The 23,946-nt window shown below is 42.2% G+C and overlaps 1 protein-coding gene across 2 annotated transcripts in view; it reads right to left on the minus strand.

Moving 5' to 3' along the window:
• Positions 1-157: 157 nt before the first annotated feature.
• The window catches only part of HDAC10 (histone deacetylase 10), a 31,708-nt gene continuing 7,919 nt past the window's right edge, over positions 158-23,946 (minus strand). Inside the window, exons 1-17 of one of the 2 annotated variants that reach the window (XM_034767663.1) lie at positions 23,577-23,656; positions 22,515-22,581; positions 21,798-21,932; positions 20,688-20,784; positions 20,045-20,142; positions 19,675-19,779; positions 19,410-19,478; positions 18,676-18,802; positions 14,229-14,294; positions 13,813-13,872; positions 13,359-13,448; positions 9,818-9,924; positions 7,921-7,988; positions 4,850-5,138; positions 3,859-3,949; positions 2,054-2,139; positions 164-1,155 (exon numbers count right to left, since the gene is read on the minus strand). In XM_034767663.1, the coding sequence (XP_034623554.1) occupies positions 1,098-1,155; positions 2,054-2,139; positions 3,859-3,949; positions 4,850-5,138; positions 7,921-7,988; positions 9,818-9,924; positions 13,359-13,448; positions 13,813-13,872; positions 14,229-14,294; positions 18,676-18,802; positions 19,410-19,478; positions 19,675-19,779; positions 20,045-20,142; positions 20,688-20,784; positions 21,798-21,932; positions 22,515-22,579 (1,611 nt within the window). In that variant the 5' untranslated portion in view covers positions 22,580-22,581; positions 23,577-23,656 and the 3' untranslated portion in view covers positions 164-1,097. Of the gene's footprint in view, positions 1,156-2,053; positions 2,140-3,858; positions 3,950-4,849; positions 5,139-7,920; positions 7,989-9,817; positions 9,925-13,358; positions 13,449-13,812; positions 13,873-14,228; positions 14,295-18,675; positions 18,803-19,409; positions 19,479-19,674; positions 19,780-20,044; positions 20,143-20,687; positions 20,785-21,797; positions 21,933-22,514; positions 22,582-23,576; positions 23,657-23,946 lie in introns of those variants that run through there. The other variant, XM_034767674.1, reaches the window with a different exon arrangement.

Raw genomic sequence — 23,946 nt, forward strand, 5'->3', positions numbered from 1 at the left:
CACTTCTTCAGATGCAAGACATCTGAAGAAGTGAGGTTCTTACCCACGAAAGCTTATGCTCCCAGTACTTCTGTTAGTCTCAAAGGTGCCACAGGACCCTCTGTTGCTTCCCACTGGAGGTGACTCAGATGGAGGAAATCTTGTGTCCCCTGTGACACACATGGATCCTGTGGGGAACACTGGTGGACCAGGGCCAGCAGCAGGGAGGTCTTGTGTCTCTGCAGCCGTTCTGTGCCCCGGTATCTTTCCATTCCTCATGGCTGACTAGAGAACCCCCTCAAAGAGGGGTCCAAGCCATGGAGAGACCTCCAAGGAAAAGATATTATAGACATTTTTTGATAAACCGCAGAGCTGGGTGGGAAATGATGTATGCATGCCTCTCCTTGCTCTCTCCCCATGCAGATCTAGAGAACAGCATAGAGACCCATTGAGTCTAGGGCTCTAGATGAGCATGGGCAAGACTACCCTTGCTACCTCTTTTACAGCATGCACCATATAGTTCATAAACATGGCGCTGGTTCTATTGGCTGTTCAAGAGGGCATGACAATGGTCTGACCCTTTGTTGATGCTAGTTTCACTGTTGTTCCAGCCTGGAGGTGGCATTACCTTAGACAAGGACTGGGAGCATATCTGGCCCTTGTGAAGGGGCACATGATTGGGAACGCAGAAGATATTTTGCGCCCTCCCCCCACCATCACATTCATCTGTGCTGGGCTCTTAGTGACTTAAATAAAGTACCTGTGATTAACAGCAATACCTTTTATCACATATTGCTCTCTTTTAGATCCTTTTTTAAATAGCCTGTCATTTCAATCTCAATTTTCAATAATATCGAAAAGGATTATACTTTAAACCTACAGCAAAACCTACGTGAGACAAGCCTTATAAGGCAACCTTCTGTCTTTAGAGACCATCCCAAAATATCCCTAAACATACTGAGTACAATTCTGCCCCAACTTTATTAGGTGATCAACTCCATTAAACAACTAATGTTTATTGGGGGCTTGGGTAGTCATTTAATGCAAGTTTCCTCAGACATATGTGCACCTAGAATCATTTATAAATGATCCTCTGATCCTGAAATTAATGGAAAACCTTACCCGTCATCTAAGTCGAGTTCAAGATCCATGTCTCCAACAACTATGCAGAGCACTCTACAGAACACAAAGAATAATCATGAGTGTGTGCGCGCACGCACTTATAAGTGTCTAACTTTTAAAAACATGCAGTGCAATTAAGTAATCAGTACAAGAGAAAATGTGGCCATTTGGCTAAGGGGTTTACATGTGTGGAAGAGAATTCAATCCAGAAAACATAATAAACGACTGTGGGTCTGCTCTGAATTTGACCTATTAGCAATATAAAAACAGTGGGATAGCTTATGGGTTTATGGCAGTTCAGGACAAAAAAACTAAGAAAACAACAGGCTGATAAAAATAATGGGGACTCAGGCAATCAAAAAACAGTTAGAAAAACTGTTATTTAACAATCACCCTTAAAATTTTGAGTTTTGCCTTTGATAACTAGATACCTTTATGGTCACATTTACAGGGTTGCCTATATTTAGTATAGGCCAGTGGTTCCCAAACTTGTTCTGTCGCTTGTGCAGGGAAAGACCCTGGCGGGCCGGGCCAGTTTGTTTACCTGCCGCGTCTGCAGGTTCGGCTGATCGCAGCTCCGAGTGGCCGCGGTTCGCTGCTCCAGGCCACTGGGAGCTGCTGGAAGCAGCAGCCAGTACGTCCCTCGGCCCGCGCTGCTTCCTGATGCCCCCATTGGCCTGGAGCAGCAAACCGCAGCCACTCGGAGCTGCGATCGGCTGAACCTGTGGACACGGCAGGTAAACAAGCCGGCCCGGCCTGCCACAAGCTTTCCCTGCACAAGCAGCGGAACAAGTTTGGGAACCACTGGTATAGGCAATGCTATACATAGCGAGGTGATGTTTCATTACAGAGGCAAATGAAACATTTTTATGGCGGCGCATTCTAGTTTATGAACTTGTATCACATTTTCAAATTTTATAAGAGAGCTCCATATGCAATGAGCATAGCTCACCTTTGTAATCCAAAATCAAAGCAGTGCTTTAGTGCAAAGGTAGTAGAAACAGAAGCCACAGATGATTCTGCAATTCCATTGCACACCTAAAAATAAAAATTTGTATTAATAAATCATAATAAATCCTGTACCATACCATTTTTTAAATTTGTACCAATTGAACCTGTTTTTGTCTATATATTATATATAAATGCAAACAAAGCTACAGCTGTGTGAAAGGAACATTAATGATGTAGCTTAACAAGATTTGGTAAAAGTCTTTGTGGTCCACTACCTGCAAAGAGGATGTGTTTGGTTGTTATGCTACATAGTTGCTCTGTTTGGCAACTTTTTTAGAAGTGTTGTTCTATGCTGAAAAGTGACTCTATAAAACGGCACCATGGGGTTCCATGTTTATTGTCTCTCAATGACTTACAGATCAAATTTGCTCAATTTACAAGTAGGCACTGCTCAGGAGGAACAAACACTGGTCTGGGAATCAGGCTGTCCTGAGTTCCAACTGTCACTGTCATTGTGATCTTGGCCAAGTCACTTCACCTTCCTGTCTCCCTATCTGTACAATACCTACCCCCAGCAAGGATTAATTAGCTAACATCTGTGTCATGTCTTCAGCTGCTATGGAGTAAAACAAGGGTTTCCCAATTCCCAGCATGGCATGCTCAGCCTAGAATCTGAAAGTCAAAATGGGAACTCTTTGGATTTTGAACAATAAAGGTTCTCCAACTGCAATTCAGTTATTAGTTCTCTTGACTGCTGTAGAATCCAGCTCCCTCTCCCAGAGCTGCGTGGGGTCTGTAATGTTAGCAGACATCACAAAACTTGCTTTTGCCACCAACATCTGCAAAAATGACTCTAAATATCAACAGCAGGAAGCAGACCTGTTGAGTACAAAGGGGTCATTTGTTACTTTTCTGACAAGTACTGTACTTTAGAATGAGACATTCATCCAGAGAGAGAGTTTGCAATTGTACAATGACAAAATGCAAACTCATTTATGTTTTGCTTGTTATTTGTAATTCTTCTGGTCACACTTGCTAATTGTTGATGATATTTGTGTTTAAATATAACCTTTCCTTAGTTCCTGATCCTGCAGTGAAATCGTCACACTGAATTTGGGCTATCATATTAATTTTTGTGGCAATATACTGTGATGTTTTAAACAAAACAAACAGGATTATTGCTTCGCTGGAGAGTTAAACATACAGAAAAGCTCAGTTCTGAGTAAACTGTTATTCAGACATCAACAAAAATAATAATAAAAGGGCTAAACTGCGCATTTAACATGCAACCCATAATAAGGGATGATGTGTAACTGCACTGCCCTAATAGTAGGATCAAAAGGCAAAATTACTTCCAATGTGCACTGGGAAAGGAATAATTTGTGACGCTCCTTTATGGGGTGCAACATACTCCATTTGCATAGCCATGGCTCTACCTTCTCCCCTCCCAGTTTTGCATGAAGCATCTAGCGCACAGCCCTCTGCACTCCCTTAAGAGTCAGAGCAATGATCTGGGTAGGCCTAATGCACAAGGGGGATTCTTGCTCCCTCACATGCCCGTGCTCACATAAAGGCAGGGCACAATCTTGATCAAACACAATCAAAAAAATTACTGAAGTAAGATGCTGTTCATATATATTTTCTCATCTTTCACATTTACTTTAGTAAGTAGACACAATTTTAACATAGCTACAATCTGGCGGAGACTAGCAGGTAGGAAAAGACATAACTAATATTGAGCTAACACTGAAGAACAAATAAAAGAGCAGAAGAAACCTAGAAAACAATCAAGGCAGTTAATATTACCTTTTTCTTTAGTATTTTATCTAGGACAGCCAGCACATTCTGAAGAGAGAGTAAAGCTTTCTCTTCCTTCACAAGTTCCGCATCAAATGCACTGTAAAATAAGTTTTTTAAAACTACCGTAATTAAAAATTGGGTTATGAATAATAATCTGTTATATTCTGAATAGTATAGTTATAGGGTGCTTTTCAGTAGTAATGTTAATTACTAAATATTTCTAAAGCATTATGTAGGTGCTACACATTCGTCCTCAAAGAACTAGAGGTGGTCAGAGGATGACAATTTTGTTTCATGACAATTTTTGAGATCTTGAACTTTGTTTTCACTCCACAAACCCCTTTGGGACACTTTCCAAAACAGAATTGTGTCAGAACAGTTGTTTATGGATTAAAAAGCTCAGGTTTTCAATTCAGGTCTCTATCTATCTCTCTCTGGTCAGAGGGAGGAGGGATAGCTCAGTGGTTTGAGCATTGGCTTGCTAAACCCAAGGGTGAGTGTTGAATCATTGAGGGGGCCACTTAGGGATCTGGGGCAAAAATCAGTACTTGGTCCTGCTAGTGAAGGCTTGGGGCTGGACTCGATGACCTTTCAAGGTCCCTTCCAGAGATAGGATATCTCCATTAATTTATTTATTTATTTTAAGTGAACAGAGAGCCCTGGCCCTCAGAAAACTTCCTACTGCAAACTTCATTGAAATTGGTATGTTTCTGCAAAATGTTTCAGTTTTGAAAAAAAGAGCATATTTGATTAAATTATTTTTAGTCACAAATGTTCTGACAAGCTCTACAAAGCTTGGGAGGTAAATATCATTTACTGCATTTTGCAGATGGGGAAACTGAGGCAGAGATTAAGGAAGGCCACGGCCAAAGAGAAAGTTAGTATCAGAGAACTAGGATTAGAAGACAAGCATCACTGGTTTCCAGACCTGTGGTTAAATCACTATACCATGCCCCCTCCGCAACATTAAGTTGATAGCCACATAAATAAAGCCAACCTGACGAGAGTTTTCAGTTCTTGTGCATTCATTTCCATCTCCACTTGAACAGATATTGGTAGCAAATGTGCATCAGCTTTAGAGACAATTGCTGCTGCTGTTTTAACAGGAGGCACTGGAAAGAGAATTTTTTTCATGTGTGATTCCAAAAACCGGTCTGTTTTGATGGCTTCATCACTGTTAGTTGTCCCAACCGCTTGCTTTGCTGTGGGATGTGTACTAGTTTGAATTAGCTCAGCCTCCATCATCTGTTGTGATTTGGTGCTAAGATTGTGTAAAGGAGTTGCTTCTAGAAAAAAAAAATGTAGTTTTTAGTTTCACAAGTATCCACAAAACACAAGTGTAATTCCTGGGCACTAAAAATGTTTACATATTAACATGTTCAGTAATTGTATTTATTTACCATAGAGGGGTGCATTTGCCTGGCAGGTGCAAATATATATTTTCAGGTGCTGATTTAAAACATTTATGCTACAAAGAATATGTAATTTTCAGAAGTGATATTTGGCATTACTGTGTTCATTTTCATAAAAATATGGCTTCAACTTTCCTTTAGTTAAAATGAAAGATGAGCAAATAAAGCTGTTTCTAAAAGATTTTAGTTACAGTGTAAAATAAATTGTTCCGTATTCTTTGAGGCCCTAATCAGCTTAACTGAGTTAATTGCACTGAGTTACGCACATGTGTAAGTGTTTGCAGGATTGGGGCCTAAAGGTATACTCATCCTTCAGGTACCACTATTTGAATAAAACCCATAAACATTACTGGGAATATCGCTGTAAATCTCAAGAGATTAGAATCCTAAATATGATGCTTTTACCCACCCCCTCAATTAAAAAAAAGCCTACAATGTGTACCATTAGCTGGGATGGACCACAGTAGAAGGAACGAAATAAACAACATGGAAGGAATATTTTTCAGAACATGTACCACTTTTATATTCTCAATTGGTAGAATGATTCAGCAAAATGAAAACTAGTGGCAATTAGCATGTTTTTTTGTCTCAAGGAGTATCAGTAGTAGTTGTAAGAAGAAAGCAAAATAAATTAACATAAACAGAAAAAGAACACACAATACTCCTCAGTATGAGATTTAACCCAGACTTATGACACTGGTGCCAAACCCTCACAAAAGCATCCTATGCCCCTCTGTCTCTCAAGCGGTCAATCTGAGCAAGCATACAAAGGGAGGAGGAAGCTGAGCAAAGATTAACCCTTTGCTCACTGGGCACCAGATACTGATTGTGCATCCCGTCATACATATTAGCACTTCCAACCAAGATGTAATTCAATGTTGATAAATGTATCACTTGTCTTAGTGATAAATGCAAAGTAATGCACATTGGAAAACATAATCCCAACTATACATACAAAATGATGGGGTCTAAATTACCTGTTACCACTCAAGAAAGAGATCTTGGAGTCATTATGGACAGTTCTCTGAAAACATCCACTCAATGTGCAGCGGCAGTCAAAAAGGCTAACAGAATGTTAGGAACCATTAGGAAAAGGATAGCTAACAAGTAAGGCTATGTTTTAGTCATGGGTATTTTTAGTAAAAGTCCTGGACAGGTCACGGGCAGTAAACAAAAATTCACGGCCCATGACCTGTCCATGACTTTTACTATATATCCCTAACTAAAACTTGGGCAAGGGGCTGCAGGTGCTCAAGGGTGGGAGGGCGGTCTGGGGGCACCACGGGTGCTGAGCAAGGTGGCCCAGGACCCCGCTGGTGCTGGGGGATGGTTGGCAGGGCTGTCAGGGGCTCACTATCTGGCTCCGTGTGTCCCTGCAGCTCCTAGGCGGCAGAGGAGCCAGGGGGCTTCACGTGCTGCTCCTGCCACAAGCGCCGGCTGCGCAGCTCCCATTGGCCAGGAACCGCAGCTAATGGGAGCTGCGGGGGCAGGGCCTATGGGTGCGGGCATCGCACGGAGCCCCCTGGTCCTTCCGCCGCCTAGGAGCGGCAGGGCCATGTCAGTGGGAGCTGGGGAGTCTCCCGCCCCGAGGTAAGCACCACCCAACCCCCTGCCCCTAGCCCTGAATCCTCTCTCACACCTCCAAACTGCTGCTGCTGGCCCAGGGGTTGCCTGGGTTGGGTAGCCCCTAAGCCAGCACCAGTCGCTGCAGAAGTCACAGAGATCACTAAAATAACGGAATCCGTGACCTCCATGACAGACTCGCAGCCTTACTAATAAGACAGTAAATATCATAATGCCACTGTATAAATCCAAAGTACACCCCCACCTTAAATACTGCATACAGTTCTGATCACCCCATCTCAAAAAAGATATATTGGAACTGGAAAAGGTACAGAGAAGGGCAACAAAAATGATTAGGGGTATGGAACAGCATCCATATGAGGAGAGATTAATAAGACTAGGACTGTTCAGCTTGGAAAAGAGACGACTAAGTGGGAGATGTGATAGAGGTCTATAAAATCATAACTGGTGTGGAGAAAGTGAGTTAGGGAGTGTTATTTACCCCTTCACATAACACAAGAATAAGAGGTCACCCAATGAAATTAATAGGCATCAGGTTTAAAACAAACAAATGAAAGTACTTTTTCACACAACGTACATTCAGCCTGTGAAACAGGACGTTATGAGGCCAAAACTATAATAAGGTTCAAAAAAGAATTAGATAAGTTCATGGAGGATAGGTCCATCAATGGCTATTAGCCAAGATGGTCAATGATACAACTCCATGCTTAGGGCGTCCCTAAGTTTCTGACTGCCAAATGCTGGGGCTGGACGACAAGTGATGAATCACTTGATAATTGCCCTGTTCTGTCCATTCCCACTGAAGCATCTGGCATTGGCCACTGTTGGAAGACAGGATATTGAACTAGACAGAACATAGGAATGGCCACTTGGGGTCAGACCAATGTTCTTCTGAGCTATGCCAAATTACACCAGCAAAGAATCTGGCCCTGAATAACGATCCCTCACAGTGCTCTCATGAAGTATATAGGTTATTTGAACCTATGGATATTAATTATAAATCTTTTCTAGAGTTCAAGTATGTATCACATTTATCAACCACATTAGCAAAAAGAAACAGAAGAGCAATTACCTTCATACATCAAACATTTCCAGTATGGTTTATGTGCAGCTCTCACATTTTGTATAGACTCAACAGCACTACAAAAGATAAGTGATTAGCATCATCAGTTCAGATGAAAATATAGGGAAAGTTACTTGCCAAGCTAAACATAAGACTCCGTTTCTGAAGTCTTGGCTAGAAAAACAAAGAGAAGGGCATGTTACTTGGAAGGCTTACTTGCAAGTGTCAGTCACAGAAAATGAAAGGGAATGTGTAGTGTTATGGTCCTGTGCCAGCTATCAACTGAGTACAGAGCTTGCTTGTGAGCAAGAGACACACCAGATGTGTTCACTATACCATCCTTTAATGCTCTGCCAGCAAGTACAGCTGAGGTTAGCTTGAATAAGGTATTTCTCTCACAGTGCCACCTAGAGGCTGAACAGTATAATACAGTTTAGTGTTCCATTAGCTTTCCATCTCTTTCAGTACCTTGGAAGTGCATACACTTATACACTGTTGAGTGAAATCCTGCCCCTCAAGATGTCAGTAGCAAAACTGCCACTGCCTTCAATGAGGCCAGGATTTCACCTGTTGTCTTGCATCTTTCCATTGCTTCAGCAGATTAAGACATCAATCCTGCAATCACATCTATCCATGCACACACTTGTGGACCCCTCTTGAAGTCAGTGGGGCTCTGTGCAGGCACAAGGAGCAAATGCAACACAGGTTTGGGACCTAAGAAAATAGCGATATATCCTTTGCTATTTCATTGTGTTGGAAGCAATAGGTCATTTTTCATATTATTATTGCTATGTAAGTATATTACAGTAGCATTTACAAGCCTCATCCAGAGCCCTGGTCCCCGCTGTGCTGGATGAAGGGGCGACGGAAGGTGGGGGGGCCACCAGCAACTGAACTGTGACCCCACCCCTTCACGCCACCCCTTTCCCCCCGAGCCTCTGTCCTTGCGCCGCCCCTTCCCCCCGAACTCTCTCACTGTCCCTTCCCTGACACCGCCTCTTCCCCCCGAGGTCCCACCTCCTGCTCGCTTCTCTCTGCCCCCTCCCACATCCCTCCCACCTTTAAGTGATGGGGCCATCGGCCCCTGGCCCCCCCTGTTCCAGCACCCTTGGCTGAGTGTCATTCAAACAGTAAGTAAAGAGACAGTTGCTGCCCCAAAGATATTACAATCTAGATGAATGACAAGATGTTGTGTGCATTCATAGCTCGCCCCCACTGGCTGTTGTTATTTGATATGGCCACTCACAGCATTATGAGTTCAGCTTTGACTGATGTGGATGTCTATACAGAAATGAGGTTTAAGGATAGAGATAGTAAAAAAAATTCCCCTCCTGAATTCATTCAGATTTTAATCTTAATTGGAAATAATCCCAGAAAAGGAAAACAAAACCAGAAATAAATTGATCATTTTGAAGTGGGAGTGATCAGAGTCAGAAAAATAATGCATTCTAGCAGCATATTAAAGCCCTGATTCAGCAAGTATTATAAGCACACGCTTAACTGTCCCATTGATGGAACTATTCATGTGCTTAAGGCTAGGCATGTGCTTAAGTACCTTTCTGAACTGGGGCCTAACTTCTTAATTTGCATTTATCAATATCATCATCGTATTGTTTAATATTTTTGAGCATCAGGATTAAGAATGTGAGGAATGAGAATTTTTATTATTTTCTGGAACTGTAGCATTTTTAATGAAATGTTCTGTTTCCCACATTTAGGTTTTAAGGTAGTTTTCTTTACACTTTTAGGCTTGATGATAAAAGTAGAAAAAATATTATGAAATGCCCATATGACTTGATTTCTAGCTCACACTCAAATAGCTCCAATTCAATGTACAATCAGTATCTTCCACAAACAATAAGAACAGACACATATAGCATGAAACAAAGTATTTCTTGAGCCATACCTTAAGCATGGTGCCATTTCTCCAGAGATCTGGGGGAGAGGGTCTCTAAGCAAAGTTTTTACAGTCATGCAGACTGATTCAGACAATGATTTCAAATGGTATCCACCCTGGGAAAATTAAACTATGTTTTGTGTAATGCAAAGAACAAATGCACAGTAAATAAACTACCTGTAAAACATGCTTGTACAAAGTATATTTTTTCATTTAAAAATATTCTACATCCAGCTTTTGAAATATGCCTGCATGTTAGCTAAACGGAAAGTAGGATCTAATAGCTAGTGCCATGGAAATAAATAGTCAGCTACAGTTTCTGTTTCAGTCTGGATACACTTAGTCAGAAGTCATGGAGCAGGTCTTCAAGGAATCAATTCTGAAGCACTTAGAGGAGAGGAAAGTGATCAGGAACAGTCAGCATAGATTCACCAAGGGCAAGTCATGCCTGACTAACCTAACTGCCTTCTATGACGAGATAACTGGATCTGTGGATGAGGGGAAAGCAGTGGAGGTGTTATTCCTTGACTTTAGCAAAGCTTTTGATACAGCTTCCCACAGTATTCTTGCCAGCAAGTTAAAGTAGTATGGGCTGGATGAATGGACTATAAGGTGGATAGAAAGCTGGCTAGATCGTCGGGCTCAACAGATAGTGATCAATGGCTCCAGGTTTAGTTGGCAGCGGAATCAAGCAGAGTGCCCCAAGGTCGGTCCTGGAGCCAGTTTTGTTCAATATCTTCATTAACGATCTCGAGGATGGCATGGACTGCACCCTCAGCAAGTTTGCAGATGACACTAAACTGGGAGGAATGGTAGATACGCTGGATCGTAGGGATAGGATACAGAGGGACCTAGACAAATTGGAGGATCGGGCCAAAAGAAACCTGATGAGGTTCAACAAGGACAAGTGCAGAGTCCTGCACTTAGGACGGAAGAATCCCATTCACAGTTACAGACTAGGGACCGAATGGCTAGGAAGCAGTTCTGCAGAAAAGGACCTAGGGGTTACAGTGAACGAGAAGCTGGATATGAGTCGACAGTGTGCCCTTGTTGCCAAGAAGGCTAACGGCATTTTGGGTTGTATAAGTAGGGGCATTGCTAGCAGATCGAGGGACATGATCATTCCCCTCTATTCAACATTGGTGAGGCCTCATCTGGAGTACTAGGTCCAGTTTTGGGCCCCACACTACAAGAAGGATGTGGAAAAATTGGAAGGAGTCCAGCGGAGGGCAACAAAAATGATTAGGGGGCTGGAGCACATGACTTATGAGAAGAGGCTGAGGTAACTGGGATTGTTTAGTCTGCAGAAAAGAAGAATGAGGGGGGATTTGATAGCTGCTTTCAAGTACCTGAAAGGAGGTTCCAAAGAGGATGGATCTAGACTGTTCTCAGTGGTAGCAGATGACAGAACAAGGAGTAATGGTCTCAAGTTGCAGTTGGGGAGGTTTAGGTTCGATATTAGGAAACACTATTTCCCTAGGAGGATGGTGAAACACAGGAATGGATTACCTAGGGAGGTGGTGGGATCTCCTTCCTTGGAGGTTTTTAAGGCCTGGCTTGACAAAGCCCTGGCTGGGATGATTTAGTGGGTGTTAGTGCTGCTTTGAGCAGCACGTTGGACTAGATGACCTCCTGAGGTCCCTTCCAACCCTGATATTCTATGATTCTGTGAACTTGTTAAAATACGTCATTGTGAAATGACACCAATAAGCATAATCTGGTTTGAATGCATCACTGGAAATCAGTTATGATCTTACCAAAAAAAAAAAAAAAACCCACAACACCAATTGGGAAACTTAGGCTGAAATTCTGTACTGAGCCACTAAGGGTATGTCTACGCTGCAATTAAAAACCCACGGCTGGCCCCTGCCTCGGGCTCTCAGGGCTCAGGGGTTGTTTAATTGCAGTGTAGATGTTTGGGCTCGGGCTATAGCCTGAGCTCTGGGACCCTTCCACCTCGCAGGATCCTAGAGTGCTTTCACAAGGGGACTCCTCAGCCAGCTGGAACAAGGAATTTTAGGACCCCTTTATATTGCTCTGGCCCTCTTACCCAATATAGAATGGTCAGAGTGGGGGGTGAGCAATCTTACCCTTGATGCTTTATCTCTATTAAACTCATTTTCATCTGCAAGTATCTATTCTGATATATACCTTAGTGCTCAAAAGTTGCAACACTGACACCTCTGGAGACTGAAATCCAGTATTCATCCATTGACAGGTATAGAATGGTAAAAGACCAATATACATTAATTTTGATGTACAAGAGCCTTTTCCAGTTATTTTACTTTGCATGTTCTTTCAGTTCTTGGCCTTTCTGCTAAGACTAATGGATTGTAACTAGGGTCAGGCAATATCACAAATAGCATGTGTTAAAATTATGAGATGTGGCTGGCCTGGTGGCCCATCAGGGGTGAGGTACTTGGGATGCAGCTGGTAGCCATCCTGCAGCAAAAAAACTTCAGGACCAGACTCCAAAGAGAAACTGCTGAACTTCAGTTCATTTGCAAATTTGACACCATCAGCTCAGGATTAAACTAAGACTGTGAATGGCTAGCCAACTACAAAAGCAGTTTCTCCTCTCTTGGTGTTCACACCTCAACTGCTAGAAGAGGGCCTCATCCTCCCTGGTTGAACTAACCTCGTTATCTCTAGACTGATTCTTGCCTGCATATTTATACCTGCCTCTGGAAATTTCCACCACATGCGTCTGACGAAGTGGGTATTCACCCACAAAAGCTTATGCTCCAATATGTCTGTTAGTCTATAAGTTGCAACAGGACTCTTTGTCACTATTTAATGGAGAATGAGGGTGAGAAATGGGTTCGCCTTAGGAAAGAAACCAGGCTTGGATGCCTTGAGTGAGTAGTAATATCTCTACAAACTCTACATGCCCAAAAGAGCCATCAGTTCTTTAGGATACTATCGAGAGGGTGAGTTTGAAGGATGCACCATGAAATGTTCAGAAAGATAAAATATTTTCTTAGTTAAAAAGAGAGCTTTCAACAGCAGTAGGTCATGTAGAGGTTTTTTAATAAATACAATGAGAAATCAATAAAGGACTCCATTACTGGGTAAATATGTACTTAGGCAGATGTCTTTAAAAGCTCTACTGGGACAAGGTTTACGAGCAAAAATGTCCATAATGCAGCCTTGTTCTTAATGGATCTGATATGGTTTGGAATAGCACTCCAGTTTGCTGTGCACAAGCACTATGAACCCACATTGAAAGCCTTATTTTTTTAAATCAGAATATAAAATCATCATATACATTCTCTCTCTCTCTCAAAAGTGTAGACTACAAAATGTGTTTAAAAGAGATGCAGTTTTCCTACACACTCACAAGAGCACTGTAAAATCTTAACCATTCTTGCATTCCTGGTTTCAAAAAAAAAAAAAAAAAAAAAAAGACATTGTAGTAAAGCTTTACATGCATAGGGAAAGAATTTATTTTGCTGATCTTTTTTATTTCTAGCTCCAGGCTATGTGAGGCTCTTATACAAAGACCCTCCCCTCCAAAATGTACCAAAAAATGACACGTTTAAAGCTTTACCTCTAGAACTGCACACACCCTTCCATTAGCTAACTGCATTAGGAAATGTGTAAGGTGAGCAAAACACTCCGGAGTAGCATTCATCTGACCCTAAAAACCAGGAAAATGTTAGAAAGAAATAGAAGACTTGGTCAACAAAGCTGGTAACATAACAACAGCTATAGTGGATCACCCATGGTCCACGTAGCCCAATATCCTGGTTCCAGCACCATATATTTCAGAGAAATGTGCAACATGTGGAAAAATCTGTACCTCTCCCCACCAACCCATAAATGTTTCAGCCTAATCCCTAAAAGTTCAAGATTAGTTTAAGGCCTGAAACATGAGGTTTTATACTTGTCAAAGTGAAATCTACCTATCAATAGCTGGACAATTATGACATTTAAAATATAAATATACTTTAAAAATAAAATTATAGATGAGAGAAGGTGCAAAATCCTGTATAATTGCTTACCTCAGGGTCACCAATTCCTGAATCATATCCAGAAGAGACCAGAATAAGTTCTGGAACAAACTACAATAAAACAAAGATCTATTATATGGCATTTTTGCAATCCCTGGGCCCAGCCCTGTCAACTGGACTACACACATGAATAAAGAATTTTCCTGAGTAAAGGCTGCATGCCTTAGCCTTTGTATTGTTTTCATTAGAGCCTTTTATATTGAATATGTAAAAATAAAAATCTCATTCATGTCAATATTTCACTATTCAGACATCAGTCATTCAGACCACTCCTTTCAGTAGAAACTATGGACTGACTGCTTTTCAAATGCACACAGCATTCCTATACCTACAGATATTTATAAAAACACCACTTTAAAAGGTTTTTTTAAATTATTTTTATTCAAAAATCAGAACAAAAACATTACCTCAAAAGCAACTGGAAGCAACACATGGAAAAATGTAGCTAGATAATCGGAATTCCCCATTCCAACCTGCAAAACCAATACATGAGATATGAAGCAGCTCTTTTTTCTGAGAAAGTAATGTGTTTATTTTCTAGGGGCCAGATCCACAAAAGGTTTTAGGTGCTGTGATCCTAAGTATGCCTGTATACTATTGTAATAATCTTTGTACAAAATATGCCTTGTGAGGTATCATTTGAAAATTAATAACTCATTGACCATTTATATTCTTGTGTGATATATGTATGCGGTGTATATTAAGAGTTATGGATATATGGTGGAATGATGACTGAAGTGTGTTGAAATCAGGTATGTCAGTGGAGCTGGTAAACAGGAATGACTTACACAAAGCGATGTGTATTTGATTCTCTGACCAGCCCAGTATTCTGTTAAAGACAATGACGGTCAACTTTTAAACATTAGGTAACAAAGCTATTAAACTAACAAGTGGGGGGGGGGGGGGGAAGGCATAGAGCTTCCTTCACCACAAGATTCCATGTTGCATTCCTCACAGCTTGAATAAACTTTACTTTGAGGGGTACCCTCAGAAGAATCTGTTTCAAAGGTTTACTGGTCATAAGCACAGGGTGGCGAACCTCAAGTGATAAGCAACTGAATCAACTGATTTTTATAATACTGTAGTATTGTATACAGTGTACAGAGGTCTTTTCTGGAAGCTAATGACACACTGGTGATTAATATAATTGTGAAAGGTATTTACCAACACTATATGAGGAAATATGGATACTTAAATGATACTATGCTTTAAAGTCTGTGGCCAAACAAGGTGAAACAGGTTCCTTTCCAGACAGGATAGAATGCAACTATTTACCTGTCTCCTGTAAATTAAGTGTGGTGGAATCAAAAAAAAACGGAAGCCCATTTACATGCAAGGGGGTGGGAAGCTCACAGGAAGGGAACAACAGCATGAGATCAGCCCGCCTCTTGAAGCAAAGTTATTAAACTTTGGAAGATAGAAGCCATCTTCGGCATCCATCGCTAGATAGACACAAGGGAACAGAGTTCTTGAAAGCTGAGAAAGATGGGTTCGTCAATCAAGGAGAGGTTGAAGTCTCAGGTAACTGAATGTAGGTGAGAAACCATCTTGAACAAAGCTTGTACAGCAACTCCTTGCTTAACGTTGTAGTTATGTTCCTGAAAAATGCTACTTTAAGCAAAACAATGTTAAGCGAATCCTATTTCCCCATAAGAATTTATGTAAATGGGGGGGCGGTTAGGCTCCAGGGAAATGTTTTTCACCAGACAAAAGACTACACACACACACACACAGTATACATTTTAGACAATTTAATACTGTACACAGCAATGATGATTGTGAAATTTGGTTGAGATGGTGAAGTCAGAGGGTGGAAGAGGGTGGGATATTTCCCAGGGAATGCCTTACTGCTAAATGATGAACTAGCACTCAGCTGAGCCCTCAAGGGTTAACACATTGTTGTTAATGTAGCCTTACACTCTACAAGGCAGCACAAATGGAGGGAGGGGAGACAGCATGGCAGAGAGAGACAGAGACACATGGTGTGTGTGTGTGTGTGTGTGTGTGTATGAGAGAGAGAGAGAGATGCATTGCCCCTTTAAGTACTCTGACCCCACTCTAAGAACACTGCCTTTTTAAGTAGATCAGCAAGTTGAGACAACAGCTACTGCCAGCAAGCTCCCTCCGTCCTGAGCCCTGTAATGACCCCCTCTGCTCTGTAGAGATGGCCCGATGGGGTCAAGGAGTGGGGGGGCAGGAGTGTGGAGGAGAGGGACACTCTGACATTAAGTATCAGAGGGGTAGCTGTGTTAGTCTGAATCTGTAAAAAGCAACAGAGGGTCCTGTGGCACCTTTGAGACTAACAGAAGTATTGGGAGCATAAGCTTTCGTGGGTAAGAACCTCACTTCTTGCATCTGAAGAAGTGAGGTTCTTACCCACCAAAGCTTATGCTCCCAATACTTCTGTTAGTCTCAAAGGTGCCACAGGACCCTCTGTTGCTTTTTACAGATTCAGACTNATTGGGAGCATAAGCTTTCGTGGGTAAGAACCTCACTTCTTGCATCTGAAGAAGTGAGGTTCTTACCCACCAAAGCTTATGCTCCCAATACTTCTGTTAGTCTCAAAGGTGCCACAGGACCCTCTGTTACTCTGACATTAGTACCCCTCCCCCCCCAGCAAGCAGGAGTCTCGGGGAGCAGCTCCAAGGCAGAGGGCAGGAGCAGCATCTGGCAGTGGGGGGAGGAACAGCTGAACTGCCCAGCAATTGATAGCTTGCTGGGCGGCTACCGCACAGGGAACTTAGGGGAGCAGGGAGCTGATAGGGGGGCTGCCGGTCCACCCTGGTTCCAAGCTCCCACCAGCTAGCTCCAACAGGCTGCTCTTCCTGCAAGCAGTGGACAAAGCAGGCGGCTGCCAAACAACGTTATAAGGGAGCATTGCACAACTTTAAACAAGCATGTTCTCTAATTGATCAGCAACATAACAACGAAGCAACATTAACTGAGACGACTTTAAGTGAGGAGTTACTGTACCTTGCTAGACTGGGTTTTAGACTGTTAGATGTGTGTTTTTCACTTTTATTTGCTTGTAGCCCTTTCTAAGTATATTCCTTTTACTTGACATCACTTAACTGATGTCTTGTCATTAATTTTTTTTTTTTTACTATAAACCAACTCAGTGCTGTGTTTAAAGGGAAAGCTGCATTTATTCAAATTAAGTTAATAAGCTGTAATGTGCTTGTGTGTCTTTAAAGAAACAAATGAACCTTATTATTTCTCTGCACTGTCCAGGTGAGGACTGTACACTGCAGAGCACATGGCTTTGAGAAAATGTGGGATTGGGAGTGTGTTGGGGTCACCTTGCTGGTTGTAACCAAGGCTGGTGGAAGACAGAGTGGGGCTATAGACAGGCTGCTGGGGTCAGAGCTGCTGAACTAGGACTGTCTAGCACACAGACACTTCAGGGTGTGACCTGTATGTTTGTAGGATGTGAACATCCCAGGCTGGAAGCTACAACAGCAAAGCATTGTAAGGCATTCAGGGTTGCAGGGCAAATGATGACAACTGCTCACTGGTCTGGATTGCATCCTGAACCCCATGACAGGTGCCTATGTCCCAGTTTTAGGCACCATTGCAATCCGCAAAACCCCGCCTGGCTGCCACCTAACCCTACAGGTACCTAAATTCACTCAGTACCTAAACTTTTGCTGTAAAAGTCCCTTAGGCAGGTAAGTTTCTGTCTCTGAGCATGCACACTGCTGCCTAAGACAGGCATCTGGATGCCTATCTCATGGCTAAGCTCCAACCTGATCCTCAAACCAGGAGAAGACAGACAGAGGTATGCCTCTTACTTTAATCCAGTAGGCAAGCTCAGAGCATGCCTAACACTAACAAAAAAGGCAGTGAGGATGATAACCTTTAGCCCAGTGGTTCGAGCACTCACCTGGGATGTGGAAAACCCTGGTTCAATTCCTTCCTTTACCTGATGAACAGAAGGGATTTGAACAGGGATTCCCCCCACCTTTTGAGTGCCTAATCACAGGGCTAAAAGTTATTAGGGAGCTCTCCTTCTCTTCCCTTCCTCCGCCATCTTGTGCAGAGTGAGACAGGCCATAAGAAATGGTTTAGGCACCTAAGTCACCTGACTCCAGACAAAGGGTTTCCACAAGCAGAGACAGGTGCCTCTCTGCAGGCTGGACTTAGGTGCCTAACTCTATAAGAGCGGAGGGTCTTAGGACATCCCGCTCTTGTCAGCATTTCCCATTGCCCCGCCTACAGTGCTGGCTTTTATGGATCCCATTCTCAGGTGCCTATCTCTCCCCAAGTATTGTACAGAGGGCCTCGCATCCTAAGTCAGGCTTTGTGGTTTTCAAGGTGCCTAAAAGTTAGGCATTGCAATGTTGAGCACTGTAATGCTTAAGTCGCTTTGTGGCTCCAGGTCTCAGTTCCTTCAAGATTTTAGGAAAAGCCAGGTGCACCGGTTAAACAGGAGGAACAGAATACAAAGCTGGAGCCTTAGCTTTTAAGGCCCTAGTACAGCCATCCATCCCTATTCGGCAAAGTATGTAAGCATTCAACTTCAATGAGTCTTAAGCACGTGCTTAAGTTCTTTGCTGAAGAGGGATGGATTTCATCATGTGCTCAAATGCTTTGCTGTACTGGGGCCCAACTAAATAACATACAGATAAAGGAAGGGGAATGTGTGAATTGGTGAAAGATTGTTTAAATCATCACATTGGAAGTCATTTTCTCAGAAGAGATTCCATTCGCCGGAACATGTGACCTCTGCCAAGTAATCAAGTCAATGCATTTCTCATCAAAAGTATTACTTCTAAAATTGCTAAGACATTGCCCTGAATGCATGACAGACAAAGCTATTGAATGTGCACTGTTATGCTGTCAAGCAACATTTACCTTATTCCAAGGTACATTTAAATTGAATCCCTTTCCTTTTCCCTGACCAACAGCATCATAATCAGATTCTCTGAGCAAGGGCCAGAATTGCTGATGTTCATAGCGATGCCAGGAGTAATAGAGAACACTGAAAGAAAGAAGAAACAAACCCAACTGAAACAAAAGTTATGAAGGATCTTTTCACATCTGACCCTCTCTGGCTCATTTCACAGAAAGCATGAAAATAGGCCTTAAGTACAAACATTCCCCATCTTTCTCTCCACTAATATCGCTGAACAAACTGGCACTCATTTACTTGAAAAGCTCTGTATAGTCTAGCACAACAGTCAAATTCAGCTAGGGCACTTTTGCTGTAAGTTTCTGGCATAGACTGCTCTAGGGCCAAAGAAAGGGAATTTTCGAAAGAGGGGTCTTGCTGATGGGCTCAGAGTTTGTAGCTTTTAGAAAACAGGTGTGGAGAGAGCTTTCTATCAGTAAACAAAGGTAGCCACAGGGCGCATGTTGTGTCAATTTTTCTAGAGTAGAGTTACAAATTACTTTTAATTAGGTTTAAAGGTTTGTTTCAGTTTGATTGACAAATGAGAATAAATAAATACAATTTCAGAGAGAATGAAGTACCTAGAAGAATGAGAGGCATTTTGTAGGAATTTCTATTTTCAAAATAAGAAGGGTTTTATTCTACAGAGAGGCAACCAAAAATAAACCAATTTGACATGCAAAAGAAAATTACAAACCTGGGATCCTCTTCAAATACATATTGAATTCCTTGCCCATGGTGCACATCCCAGTCAACAATGAGAATTCTGCATGAATCAAAAGGAAATATTCACTAGAATCACCACAGCAACCCAAGCCAAGAGGATAGTAAGTAACAGACAGAGGAGAAGATTGTTAAAGGCACTTTGGTGCAGAAAGCCTATGGACTTTCAGTGGAAGTTAGGCACCTAACTGCCATTTGTGCCTTTTGAAAACCTACCCCAGAGACAAATATACACTAACCTCTGAAGACCATATTGTCTTTTGGCATATTGAGCTGCAATAGCAACATTATTGAACACACAGAATCCATTGGCTGCATTTCGCTGGCTGTGATGACCTGGAGGCCTGAAACAAAGCTTGATATGGTTACTCACTATGAATGAACTTTGGTTGAAAGTAATGTAACCCCTGCTTGGTTGGAGTGGCACCCTGTCCCGCTCTAGTGGTGGCTAGGCCAGCAAGAGATTGATGAGCCTACTACAGCCATGGCTAAGAGATATATCTTTTAGCTCAGGCGGTAGAGGCTCATATATTTAGCTCAAGAGGTCCCATGGTTTATCCCTGCTGCCGGTACCTCTGTGAGGGTCAGAACTCTTAAGTGCTTCATTACCTTACTAATGCCATTCCATTGCGCACTTTTCCTGATATCACAGAGTCCACCAGTTGCAAAGTTGCTCCTACTGCTAGCTTAGCACAGCGGTAAGTATTCTAAGAAAAGAAATCTCATCATTATCATCAGCCACCCACCAGCTGGTTTAAACTAAACATAACTGACATTTTTGGCATCACTATAACAAGTTATTTGAAGTGTTCCCTCCCCAGTGAAGTTGGATGTAACTGAGAGCAGAATTTGACAATGGAAATTCAAGTATGACTTTTACTAGAAATATTTGTGTATATCATGCACTGTTCTGAAGCATGAGCAATACACAGGCAAAAATGGGAAGAATTATGGGAGAAAAGTGTTGGCCTTAACTCTCAGTCGCCTTATTTTTATTAGTTTAAAATAAAATCCAGAACTATACTTCAATCGGGTGGTGTGGTTAGAGAGCAGAAGTTGTGGAGCTGTTATGTTTGTCAGTTAAAATTACTAGACTGATACTTGTAAGTACCTTGTGAAAAAAACCTACTAGTTTATTTAAACAAACAAAAAATGTTGGCTATTTTAATTCCAGCTATAAAAAATGGATTTCTAACACAACAGTAGAAACACTTATATAAATCACAACAGGGAAATGGCCATGCCCACATACCGGATGAAAGTAAACAGCATCATAATTTTCTGAGACTCTTCGGAGTTCTTCTTCATTCATTGTCTGGGTGCTCTTTACAACTTCCAAGTATTCTGAACTTTAATAAAAAAAAGAGAAAGCAGGTTAACTGAGCTCAGATATGTCTGAAAAATCTCTACTAATGTGAAAAAAAAAACAAAACTTGCTCAAGGACACCCAGCAAGCCAATGGCAGAGCTAGGAATAGAACCCAGGTCTCTTGAGTCCCAATCCATTACAGTATCCCCTAGGAAGAGTAAGAACTTTACATGTCTTTTGAGGGAGGCAGGTGGCAGAGTGGCTCACCATGTTGGCCTCTGACCTCTTTTGGGCCTGATTTTCTACATGCGTGTGCACCAATCCAGATTCAGATCACAAGTAAAATTGAGCTTGGTGGTTTCATCCTAATGTACAATCAACATTTGCCTGCCCATACTGAAAAACCACTGCACAACATGGCACAATTAAGTCTGGGCCAGGGCTACAGCCAGGGCCTTCTGAATTCAGGAATCCCATCTCTGGGGCACCCTCTCTGAGTATGTATGCCACAGTCCCTCTGGGCCCAGGGCCTTCTGCAGAATTAAATACAATGCCTTTCTATTTGATTCAATTTCTCTTGGATAATTTCCCCTCCTTTTCTCTTCAACATCTCTTCCTATTTGATTTATACAAATCCCCATTTTTCCTGTGTTCATTTTTTCTGGCAAAGTTGGACCAGTTTTGTTTAAAGATTACTTTTAAAGTTTTACATGTACAGAGCCTCAGTTGCACACAGTTAGCGCTGTATACAATTGGCAATCTCTGCTCAAAAGAAGCCCAGAATAGGAAAAGCAAGAAAATTGTGGACAGGATTCAGGTGCATTACAGACTTGTGCAGGGAAGTTTGTTCAGCACCTGCCCCCACTACACCTAGATCTAGCCAGTCTATCATTTTAGGCCTGATCCATTCCCCACTGATATTAGCGGGAATCCTTCAATTGATTTCAGTGAGATTTGGGTCAGGACCTTTCATAGTAGCAAAATATATGAACAGTTTTTGTAAAGATCAAATAGGATCCAGGTGATTAAATTAACATTATACTTGATATCACACCTGTGAACCAACATAATTTCTTCTTCAGTTCCTTCCCTGACAGGTACATGGATACATCTTTCCACAAGATGATAATGTTTAAGTTGCTCATAGGAGGATAACAATCTTTCCGGCACTTCGATATCACACTCAGGGCTACAAATAAACAATAATTATCTTGTTACAATACAATATCAACAAGGTTTATTATAAATCCTCTTCAGGGATGCTTAGGCTTAAATATTTCATTGTGAGAAGATTCCTTTTTCTTGTAGGGGTGAATGAAAGAAAAAAGATATTTGAAAACTTTCCAGTTTGTGGAATTGGGGAGGTGTGGGAACAACAAACATTTTTTGGTTATAAAAATGCAAGAGTAAAAAGGAATTTTATGTGGCTCTTTAAAAACATCAGGACTGTAACCAACAAAGAACAAAGCCAAAAAAAAAATCAATAAAAAAATAGAGATAGAGACCCAAAATAAAGAAGGCAGGAGTACTCAAATGAAAAGAGTATCAGAGATACATAATGCTCAACGCCAGCAAAGAAAAAGGGATTTACAGCAGGATTCTACTTTGATCAAAAGCGATAAAATCATAATACTCTCTGGGTCCCAAGAAAATGCAGCTCACAAAATGGAAATCAGGGCCACCCACCAGCTCTTGTATACAGCATTTCTAAAAACTCTCGAATAACGGATTGTTGATTAAAAAAAATGCAGCAAATCTGCAGCTGACTTACTCATCCCAAAGTAGTTTGCAACTTGTCATTTCATCATCGTAAATCAAAGCTGTTCCTGAAGCCATTGCTAAACAAAACAAAACAGACATCCCAAGATACATTTGTGCATATTCAGGCAGAAAATTGCCCTGCAATTGTCTGAATACGAAGCAACATTGTTGCCATTAGAGCACTAGACTCTCTGTTATCCAAACTGTAACATTGCAATACATACCTATCTGTCAGGTCTGAATGTCTGTTTGTGAAATATTGGGTAATCCTCAGATTGGTGAAACCAAAGTGTTATTATTTATACCATAGCAATTACAGTTATCATAATTTATCACATTAACCTTTATAAGGTTTACTTTTAGAAGGATGGGTTTTATGGACATAAAAAGAAATTAATTTTAAAAACGGATATAAAATGACATACAGGAAATTCAAATGCAAAACAATAAACTGGTGTCATCAAAGGCAAGGACCAGAGATCAGTCAGTGGGATGTTAATATGTAACCTAGAACTGCCCATATCAGCTCAGCTTTCCAGTTCAGTCTCGTATCAGTTTATTTTAGAACGTCTAAATTACACGGGGTTGCCCTATTATTTAAATAGATCGCGTGTCTGCAGCAGGACCAACTGCAAAATCAAATCATCCAGTCACCCCCACCCTCCACCAGTAAAAATAATCCGAAGAGCGAGTTGTCTGAACACGGGATGCTAGTGAAGCTCCAGCGCTTTCACACCATAACCCGAGGTCAGTGGCACCCCACAAAAGGCCGTGAGACCGCTTGGCTCAGCCGTGCAAACACATACGAAGAAGTTGGGGGAGAGGGTATGAGAATGCACCAGTCCTGCAGGCAGGCAACCACCACGTGGGGGCGGGCGCGCATAGAAGAACGGTGCAAGTTGCGGGAGGAGAAGGCCATGGACTCCTCGTTCTCTTCCCGGGCTGTGCCTGGGCTTTAGGGGTGCAGGTGGTACAGGGCTTCAGGTTACCGCCCCTCGGGGGAAGGGGGGGTGCAAAGGAGAAGGGGGGGTTACTGTATCTTTGCTCTGAGCTGGGGCCTTGCGTCCCCTACCTGGGCTGTCTTTGTACCGCTGCTGCGGCGTGGCCCCTTTGTCTTCTCTTCCTGTTTCCTTTGTCAGCCCATGAATCCGGAGTGAACCCCCCCCCCCAACCAGCTCCACCTCCCCCTCCCCCTCCCTCATTCGTCCTTCCCATTGAAGTGGCTCACGTGACCGATCTCTGAGGGAGGAGTTCCATGGTAGGGCGTGTGTGTGAGAGAAAGAGAGCGAACTAGGGATGGCGGAGCACTGTGTGTGCGAGGGACTAGTGGGGCTGGGCACTGTGTGTGAGGTACAGGGCAGTGTGTGTGTGTGTGTTGGGGCGGGGTGGCAGGACACTGTGTGTGTGAGGGGCAGGAGTGGCAGTTCACTGGGACGGCGGGG

The sequence above is a fragment of the Trachemys scripta genome, chromosome 1, assembly GCF_013100865.1.
Source record: "Trachemys scripta elegans isolate TJP31775 chromosome 1, CAS_Tse_1.0, whole genome shotgun sequence".
NCBI lineage: Eukaryota > Metazoa > Chordata > Testudines > Emydidae > Trachemys > Trachemys scripta.